The sequence below is a fragment of the Falco peregrinus genome, chromosome 1 (genome assembly GCF_023634155.1).
Source record: "Falco peregrinus isolate bFalPer1 chromosome 1, bFalPer1.pri, whole genome shotgun sequence".
NCBI classification, from domain to species: Eukaryota; Metazoa; Chordata; class Aves; order Falconiformes; family Falconidae; genus Falco; species Falco peregrinus.
In genome coordinates, this window is record NC_073721.1 from 106,966,883 (window position 1) to 106,977,739 (window position 10,857).

The 10,857-nt window shown below is 38.9% G+C and overlaps 1 protein-coding gene across 4 annotated transcripts in view; it reads left to right on the top strand.

The window, feature by feature from the left end:
• Window positions 1–10,592, top strand: part of PEAK1 (pseudopodium enriched atypical kinase 1) — a 119,970-nt gene extending 109,378 nt beyond the window's left edge. For all 4 annotated transcript variants that reach the window (XM_055805541.1, XM_055805532.1, XM_055805556.1 and 1 more), the window contains one exon: window positions 3,200–10,592. In XM_055805541.1, coding sequence (XP_055661516.1) covers window positions 3,200–4,357 — 1,158 coding nt within the window. In that variant the 3' untranslated portion in view covers window positions 4,358–10,592. The remainder of the gene's footprint in view (window positions 1–3,199) is intronic.
• Window positions 10,593–10,857: the final 265 nt, after the last annotated feature.

Sequence of the window (10,857 nt, forward strand, 5' to 3'; positions counted from 1 at the left end):
ACACAATTAATTGCAGGTGTGATGGTCTTGAGAGTGAGTGAAATATCCACAAATGTCCTTGGGCAGGAGGTCACCATGTGCTGTTACAATGAGAGGAAAAGTTACTCTTAAAAATACCCTCCCTAGCACTTCATGTGATACTCTCACTACACATGTTCTCTGGTTTCTTTAAAAGCCAAGCAGGACCAGCATACAGGATTACTACTGTCTTTCCATTTTCTCTTTCACATATCTTAAACATTATACATTCAGCTGAGTTAGGTTCTCTTCAGTTGTGTGTTTCTTCAGCACATATTTTCATTACTGCATTCTCTATGCTAATACGTTTAATTATATAGCATTGTTTAAACTGTGGTTACTGGATATTTTTTTCCCCTATAATCAGTTATACTAGATTTCAACTTTGTCTTAATATTTGCCCCAAGTTGATCTTTGACTTACAAGCCATCGGTCCAGGATCACATTTGTACAAAATCTCATGTCAGATTGCCATTACATTATGCAGAGATTTGGGGAATTTAGCTTTAACAAATCTATTTTGAGTACTTTTTGTGTGAGCTGAATTACATAATAATGTCTCTCCAACAAATAAGCTGTGTGTTCCTGCCATCTTAAATCCCTTGTCCCCAAAACAGGATGTCAAAAGTAGTGACATTAAAATTACTGGTGTGCCTATTGAATCCAAACTGTGGTTGTCCTGTTATTTTTTATCAAGCCTTAGAAATACACTTTCAAAGTGTAAATGGAACCACATCTTTGGACAGTGGACATTTATGTAGTTCTTTTGAGTTTTGTAGAACTACCTAAGCAACACTGGGTAACAATTCAGACACTTTTTAAGTTCTATGATTTTAATATTAGATTTGAGAAAAAAAATGTGATCATGGGATTTTATAATTATTATTTTCTTTGTAGAAAACAAGAGATTCATCCCAAGCAGTGTCAAGAGACTTAATGCATAAGTAAAAAAAATAAATTACATTTTCATATTTTATCTCCAAAAGTAGAAATTACAGAAGCACTACCAAACATTAAGCTTTAACCATTTGACTACTGCTGAATTAAATTTAAAAGAATGAACCTTTTGTGCAGTATGAATGATGTACCATTGATGGATGTACCAGTGCACCTTTATATTCTGGTGGAATCACCAGCAAAAGCTGCTCTGATAAATCTGGCGAACAAGCACAACTTGTTCTGTTGTTGTGGATAATCAGAAGTATTGTTTGTAGGGGTGTGTTGTTTCAAAGCATTGTATTAGGCTTTTTGCTTCACTGTCACCTGATCTAGTAAATATCCTGTGCAAAAAAGTTGCAGCCATGTAGAAATCATTTTGACTGAAACATTATAAATAAAACCAGTAAATAATTCATGATCAGAAAACTACTTTTCCAAGAAATTCCCTTACAGGAAAGGTTTCCGTAAAAATCCAGTCCCTCAGGTATTTTTCCTTCACTAAGTGCAGTACCACCTTCTAAGTAGTTGATAGATCCAGGACAATACGGATAAACATTCCTCTTAAACCACAGTCTTATCAGTAATTCCAAATATGTAGTGGAAAAGTTAACACTAAAGTAAAAGCAGCAGTAAGCACTAGTGTTTTGTACAAAGTGGATTGGATGAGTTTATGTCTTAGTATCCCTAAGGCAGTGATACAGCAGGGATTGTTTTTATTAAAAAAACCAACAAACTCAATAATAGTTAGACAAGATAATTACTGTCAGTGAGGTAAACTACTTCCACTTCCAGTTTAAAATTCTTAAGGGAATTACTGTACAATATCATAGACAGACACACAGAAATCATGATTCAGAGTCCACACAGAACAATACAGATCTGAAAAAAAACCAGCAGGGTTATGGCCTGCAGCATGTGTGTGTTCTGGCCACAGCCACGTGTTGCAATGCAGCTCAGGTAGGATAACAGGAACTGCAAAGGTGCAGACAGCTCAAAAGGAGCAATTAAAATTTATTGCTTTGATTGCCACAGGGCAGCAGAAGTTCTAGCAGTAAAACCTTAGGATTTCTGCGATGGTTCCAGTCCCAAGTATAAAATAAGGCAGTGCAGAAGTAAATAGTATTGGGCTGAATTTGGCTGACAGTTTCCTAGAGGCAGCAGGCAATTATTTTCTAGTTATGTTTAGTTTGTCACAGTGTGCTTTATGTTTAGTTTGTCACAGTGTGCTAGCATGTTTTTTTGGTATTCAGTTTCCTAGTGGAGCTTCTTGGCAGTAAAGGCCATCCCAGAACTTCATGCTTCAGATCAAAATAAAACTACATATGTTAAAATTTTAGCCCATTCCAAGTTCAGTCACAGCAGAGTAGCATTCTGAATTTTGGCACATCATTAAAAAGTCAAAGCCAGATCAAGAAAATGAGGTCAATCAGAGATCAAACTGACCTTCTTGGAAAACAAGGCTATGCCAAGAACAAGCTATCAGTTTGGGATTAGCAAGCTTTCATTCTGCACAGAATTTCATTTGCAGTTGTCCCTCTGTGCAACACAACAAAGTAGCACAGATGGTACAGTCTTTGTGATCTTCTGTGTTTCTCACTTGTAAATTAATTTACCACAATATTCATCGTACTTTTAAGTTCATGAACGCCCTGTAAAATGCATAGGACAGAGTGGAAATGAGATTCCCTACTGGTAAGGTGTAAGTCAGCTGATGGCACAGTAGGCTACTGGACTCATAAAGGAAAAATAAAAGCTAAGGCAGAACAGTTTTTAGAAGCTCTGAAACATTAAAATCTTGCTTCTTAGGGATGGAGGCAGGAGAAAATTGAAATGGCAGGATAAAGAGAAACCTGTCCTGTCCCTATAAACATAATGGAAGTTTAGTTCATATGGATGCATTACAGAAAAGACACGTGATGACAGTGCATTCCTGTGGGTGTGTGATCGTTTGATCATATGCTCAAATATTGTGTGCATGGTTCTTTGTATCTCCTATTTCTGTGGATTATTTTTATCTTGTTCAAGCTTCACACAAAGCTGAGAGAACAACACAGCATAAAACTGTTACATGCGTTAAGATAGTCTGCCAAAGGTCAGTTCAGTAAAAAAATTTTCAGCGCTTCTGTTTAGGGCTAGACTGTGGATACCCATCAACAAAGTACATATTAAAAAAAAAACAACCATAGAATTTGCAAATGTATGAGTTACTGTTATGTCTCTTCTGTCTATTTTCTTCCCCCAGATTTGTAAAAGCAAAGCTAAAGAGTCCCAGCAGTATTATCACAGCCTATCTATCCGGCAGAGTCTGGCTATCAACTTTAACATCCAACAGGACTGTGGCCATTTCCTTGCTGAAGTGCCAGTTCGTCTCCTTCCATGGGAGGATGCCGAAGCACCAGAGGTGGAAGAAGAGGAGCAGGAAGAAGAGGAGAAAGAGCCTGAGCAAAAGAACAGAGACGCTCCTTCCAATACAAAGGCTTCACAGAAAGACAGCTCAAGCAACCAGGGGACCACCAGCAAGCCACGCAGCCGTGTTGTGGTCATCACAAGGGAGGTCCCATACTTAACGGTGGCTGACTTTGTGCGAGAATCTGCACCCCGCCATGCAAAAAGCCCAGATTTATATGAGAGGCAGGTCTGTCTACTCCTGTTACAGCTGTGTTTGGGCCTGGAGCACCTGAAACCCTATCACATCACACACTGTGATCTGCGGTTAGAGAACCTGCTGCTGGTTCATTCCAGACCAGGAGGCAGCCCTCTGACCTCTGAGTCCGTGGAACCCAGTACCAACACTGCTTGCCCAGCCAGATTAATAGTAAGCAATTTTTCCCAGGCCAAGCAGAAAAGTCACATGGTGGATCCTGAGATCCTACGGGATCAGTCCCGCTTGGCTCCAGAAATCATCACTGCAACACAGTACAAAAAGTGTGATGAGTTCCAGACTGGCATCCTCATCTACGAAATGCTGCACTTGCCCAATCCCTTTGATGAGAATCCAGAGCTGAAGGAGAAGGAGTATACTCGTGCTGATCTCCCCAAGATTCCTTGCCGTTCCCTCTACTCTCAAGGGCTTCAACAACTTGCCAGCTTCCTGCTGAATCCCAACCCTTCAGAGAGGATCCTGATATCAGAAGCCAAGGGAATCCTTCAGTGTTTGCTTTGGGGTCCACGTGAGGACTTGTTCCATGCTCTAAGTACATCTTCTAACCCCTCGCGGAGAGATGCCGTGCTTCAGAACTGGCTGGATATAAAAAGGACGCTGCTGATGATCAAGTTTGCAGAGAAGTCCTTGGACAGGGACTGTGGAGTTATTCTGGAAGACTGGCTTTGTTGTCAGTATCTGGCTTTTGCCACTATAGACTCACTTCATCGCATTGTGAGAATCATGCAGCAGCACTAGTTTGTAGAGCCTGTTGCTTTTCATGAAGCACCCCCCACCTCCACCCCAGCCCTCACCCCAGCCTGCCCTAGGGCTCACACTTTGTACAAGTGTGATTAAATAGAAATATTAAAAAATAGCCCAGGTATCAAAGCCAGCAACTCTGAGCAAATAGGTTCTAACTGGAGAAACTGCATCATGTACCCAATGTGACAGAAACTTTACTGTTTTTCCAGGCCTGTTAGGGATTGATTATATATACACACGACTGCATTTGGATCAGACAGTATGTAACATGATTAGTATCTAGCTGAAAAGGAGCGCAAACTTTGATACCACTATTTCTACCACTGCAGTAAACAAATTGCCCTCCTCTTCTGGATAGTTTCTGCCATTTCTGTGTAGCATTGGTTAGTGAATAGCAGTAACCATAAGCAGAGATGAATTAGTTGTAAATGTGAAATGAATGATCCACTCATTTGCTTCCATTCCACATACCATGCAAAATTTTCTCTTAGCTTAGTCAGCCCTCCACAAGCGGGCTGGACTCCTCTTTCCTTTGGTCTCAACCAAACAGATCCTGATCTTTCTTTTACATGTTACACCTTCCTTTTTGTCTTTCCAGATGTGGTTATCCTGCTGACTGCAGCAAGTGTCAGTGGGCAGTAAGCATTGGTGTTCAGTCTTCTTCCCTCCTTTGCTGCCTCTGACTCACTGCCTACCTATATCCTTTCTAACCACGGATCCGTGATTTCAACAGTGCTGCCTTAATCAGACTGTTGCCCCTTAGCTTAAGACCTCTGCATTAAAAAGCAGAGTATGCACACTTCATCTATCCCATTTCCTACATGACATTCACCAGCCTGGACTGTTGATGTACTGTAGCTGTTACTACATTTATACAAGAACAATACAACACATGGTGGGCAATTGACATTCCCCTTCCACTGCAAAAGGCGCTAAAGCCTGACTCGAAATGGATAGGATGTACATAACCTTTCTGACAATCACTGCTATGGACTGGGGATCAAAATAACAGCCACCTCTTGTGTTTTATTTTGGTCTCTCGTCACTTGTGCCATATTGTGAAGTGGGACTGAAATTGGCTCTGTTGGTACGCTGGCAGGAGATAGAAATGTTTAGAGCTTGTCTGTGTGTAGCTAACAGGCCACATGGAGACACTTCTACTGCAGACACAGTTCTCTGAAGGGTAGAAACAAGGGGGCAGAAACACTGTTGTCTAATTATTGAGGGAGCTGATGAGTTTGGCAGCCACAGCCAACAGTATCGTGATCCATTTTTCCCACAGCAGTGTTTGGCTGCATCTCTCTTTTTGTTTTAACTAGCGTTTTCTAATGTTGCTATAGACAACACCCTAATAATGGAATGTTGTCAGAATAGCTTAAAGAGCATTGCAGAGTTTTGGACTAGAGCAGGAAGTAGTGAGGATTCGAGACAGAATTTTTAAAAACTTAACCTGAAGGAGCTTTTCACTTTCAGAGGCCGCTGTTGACTTCCTTCCCTGACCTAATGGCTGTTTCCTATGGAACCTCTGCAGTTGTAACGATGGTGTCTTTGCTCAGTATTGCTAGGCTCTGAATTGTTTCCTGAATTGCTTGGAAGAATTGATCTGGATGCAGGGGGAAAAGTGATACTGAATGTTCTGACCCAGGTGATGGAAAGCAGACAGCCCTAGTTATGAGCCTGTGCTTCTCTCCTATGGATCTATGTGCAATTCTTGTATGTATTTTTTAAAGCTGTACATTACAGTGTTCACTTTACACACCAGCCTTTACCTGATGCTAGATCTGCAGCCCCTTCCTTTACTTTACTGGCACATAAATGCACAGATATCCTTGTGTTCTTTTTATGGATTGATGTTTCATTTTAATTGTTAAAACTGTGAGGAATCAATTCACTTCAGCCTTGAAACAAATAGCCACTTTATACAGCATATGCATGCTTGGACCAGATGCATGGAAACTGAACAAACAGTCCTGCAGGCTTAAAAGTCAGCAAAACTAGCTCTGGATCCACACCATACATTTGGAGGAGTTGAAATGTCTGTATCTCTGGCATCTATCAGAGCTAAGCTGAATTCTGTGTGGAAGCCTACATCGATTGTGCTGTAGTATAGACTGTCTTTGTGACCTTTCTAAATATTTTTTTGAAACTTCTGATTATTATTCTTCTGTTTGATTCACCTGTATCAGTGAAGGATCAGGCAAGGATAAGGATAATATATTTTAATGTGATATATATTTTTTTCTTCCCCTTTTCAGCAAAAAGGTTAGGGATGACGGCATTGATGCAGAAAAAGAGGACAGTGCATTAAAAGCCCAAGTGCAATGTATGTGGTTGAGGTAATCCCACTACATCAGGAAAGCAAGTTTCTACACTACTGCTGAGCAGCTCACAGAAGAACCTTCACAGAGACTCACACACACGTTCAGTGCAGCCCTCCTTTATCTGGACACAGGAGGGCAATGCTCTCATAGATTAACTACACTGAGCATGACAAGTCACTCACATACTATCTATTAGCTATTAGTTACAATGTGTTGAGCTATGAGTAGAGCTTCTTGTTCTCTGTGGTCTGGTTTTGTGTTTGTTTCGTAGTGCATGTGTGCACATAACTTCTTGCCTAACTCCTACAGGCTGTACGAGCAATTCTTGGACCACTGCCATCGCAGTGGGCTGATTTCCTTGAAGCTGGTAGGTGTCTCTGGATGCATGTTCTCAGTGCCACTTTCATGTCAACACGTACATGCAAAGTTGAATTGTGAATGTTTTACAACCATACGCATTTAATGCAGGTGGTCCGAAGCCTTTGTATCTCTAGCTATCTAATTTCAGTTTGTAACTTTTGTGATGAACCAATACTCATTTTAGCTCTGCAGCATAATCAAGCATGGATAGATGTTCACTACCAATCTCTTTCTTGTGCAGCACTGGGTAAACTTTAGCTATTTGTAATGTCGTGTGTTTTTTTTCTTTAAAAAAGAAAGAATGGTCAAAGTAGTCAAACACAATCGGTCCCGAGCTATTCCTTGAAGAGCTTGAGGCTGACTTTGCAGATTTGCCCATAGCTGATGATTGTAACTGTGTTTGTGGTGGCCCTTCATACTAGCAATAGATTGTGCCACATAAATATATGAGAATGTATGTATTAAACTGATTGTAAACAAATCCTAAGAATGCTACAGCATAATTGCTAGGCAAAAGGAAAAAAACCCGCTCTGTTTGTAACTGGGATCCTGTGTATGACAGGAACAAAACCCCTGGCTGTGCATGTTATATCTTACTTGAATATGTGCACAGATCTTGAAATTTTTTTTAGCAATGTTGCACTTTCAGTTGAGTTCAAGAAGTAGGAAGAGCTGCAAATCTAAGATAACAGTATTGACTGTAAATATATATTTTTCTATTAATAAAAGTTGTCATTCAAATATTTTTAACATGAACTCTAAAGATTTTTCCAGTGGAAACTAATCTCTGGAAAAATCAAATGCTTGTTTTGGAGAATTATGATGAGTGGTTTCTGATCATATTAGAGCCATTAAAAACCTCTCTAATGTTACAGAGAGAGTACAGTGATTGGATTCACAATGTTTAGTGCCTTGTCAAAAACTAAAATGTAGCTGGTCAGTGGTGGAGATCTTACTCTTTTCATAATAGCCCTAGAAATAATACTGCCCACATTAAGATGCAAAAGTCTTTACAAAATTAAATGCTGTACTTTGTATGGTACTGGGTTGATCTATTCAGTGAGATTTGGTTCTGGAGTTTATGTGAACGAGTTCTTTTTAAGTTGCTTGTAGTGTAGCATAAACCTGAAGTAACAAAACTGTGGGCTTTCAAATTTCGGATCTGCACAGGGAGAATAACAGTGGATAACAAGTCAATTGGCCTAGACTGACCACAGCATCAAAAGAGGCCTATTGCTTTGACAATCTACGGCAGACACTCAGCTTCCAGGAGCTGAGGAATCTGATTAGTCTGGAAGAAGCAGTGAAGGTCAGATGGGCTGCTCCTGCTGTAGGTAGTGGATGTGCTGCACACCATACTCTGTGGTGTGAAATGCAAATCTCTGTTAAAACAATTGTAAAAAATTACTCCTGAGATGTTATGGAAAATGGTTATGTTTTGTATTTCTTAAACGGGGATTACTTACTCACTAATCTCTCAAACCTCAGATCTGATCCAGTCAATACCTGGTGAATATAAAGAGAATCTACTGGTAACGTCCCTACAGATATTCAGGAATGAGGGAATCCAGAATTTTATTCTGGAGCCCCTGGAACGTCCAAATATAGAAGTCTGGTCTTACTTCAATATTCAGATATGATGAAATCAGTAACTCAAGCTAGGATGTCATGTTGCTGGCCCACAGACAAGAAAGCCTGCAGCATTTACAGAGATGTTTCACCTTCAATCTTTTATGCTACGCACATCCCGGCAGCGCCCACAAGGTATGAATCGATCATCTTGACATTTTAACACAGGGGAATTTCCACATATTAGAGAGAGAAATACATTATTTAAATAAATCACATCTGTTAGGGTTCACCTACTTGGATAATTTATTCAGCAGCTTCACACTGTAGGTCCTTAACTTTTAACATGTAAAAATAGTATTTGCTGCTGAAATGAAATGTATGTTTCTCAATTCTTGTGCTGAGATCCCCCACCTAAATTAATTTCTTTTTTTTGTAATAGCAATTAAACTAATATGTAAATATAAATTTAATAGTCCTGTGTTCATTTAAATAAATTTTAACTTTTCTGAGGGATACAATGGAAACAGAATCAGACTTTTTAATGCACTTTCCCCAAATAGGAATTAAGCTGTTTCTCTGTAGAAACAGTACATGACCATTACTCCCTGCGTGACTAAGCCATCTATTTTACTCTGATTTTGCAGAGGTAGGGTTGGTTCTGCTAAAACTCCTTAAAACCTAGAGAACAGAGCCCTTCAGTCCATGTAGAGAGAGATGTGTTGATGATTTAGTTATGCAGTAAGATAACATCAAAGATGTGCAGAATAGAATTTTAAATACCTCTATATAAATACACCTGTGGAAATATTCTGTAAACAATTAATCTGGATTCCAAACACTTCAAGAGAGGAATACACAAAAAATATTTCTCAGAAGAAATACTGGGGATAAATTTCTTCAGAAGAAGGAGCAAGTATTTCCCACTGTTGTGTTGCAGAGAATTTCTAGTAGACGTTTGTATGGATTTTATTATTCATCTGGATGCAGTATTAGAAGGATGGTGATTTTGAATAGGTGTAGAATGTAATTTAAATAATTTCCTGTAACTCTTGCATTGGTGTTCCACTTGACATTTAGTTGGAAACCACAGAATGCTTTCAGATCAAGCAGAGTTGCCAGTAAGACATGAAATACTCGACTTTACCTGTACATAAGCATTTTACCACTCTACAGATTTTGAGAATTTGGTTTGTACTTCAGACTATGAAGAGTTTATTTTTTTTCTCCATAAATTAAAGGGTAAGATTTCAGGGATTTAGAAGAGGTTGGAACTTTTTTTACATGGATGAAATATTTGTTCATATATATATACACACATACATACATATATATATATATGAGTGCCTGTGGGCATATTTTAATATATATATGTATGTATATGAATTTTTGTATCCCAAAAGTATTCTTGGTCCCTTTTTGCCTGAAAATATATATATTATATATTGTATATATAATATATATTTAAGAGTATGTAAATTTGAATATAGTCCCTTCATAAATAACACCTCTTAAAAAATGACTCAAAACTTCTGTTTCTTTGTCCTTTGGCTTGTTGGTATTAGAAGGTTTTGCAATTGAAATCCTTGGGTTTTTTTCTTTTAAAACTTAATTATGCTGAGCATTTAAGAATATGCTCTTGTTTTTAATAAAAGAGGGAAATTTATTTTTAAATTAGGGATTCCAAAATCAGTGGACTTTTATAAATGGGATTTCTTTAAATCCCTTGAATAAGGGATTTTATTTTTTTTTTTTTCAGATCCATTCTTGTGGGTAATTTGTATTTGGAATTCCTGGTTGCATTGCTTTATCTGGTGCTTCATATTGATATTTACACATTTTTATATAAATAAGTATATAAACTTCAAGCCTTCCTTTGTGATTGGGGCAGTTACACTCTGGTTTGCTGTGGTACTTTGCTGTGTACTCTGTGGCATTCATGTTACTGTGTAAATAAACTAGTTTTATTACACTCAAAATCAAACTTGCAGTTGTCTGATTTTTTCTCTCGTCCTAGGTAATTAGACAAAAATGTGTATTTCTGAGGAAGATGCATGTGGCAAGTCCAGCAGAAGATTTTACTACAAGAATAGCTGGCTGCTTTGCAGCTGCAGCTAGTGTGCAAGTGTGGCAGATACAGACTTCAGTTGATGACACTGATGCTCAGCACCTCCAGCCATGCCATCACGGTGGCCGGGCATCCCATCTGCATTAATTGCCAGTGCTTGAGACATTGTGCCACCT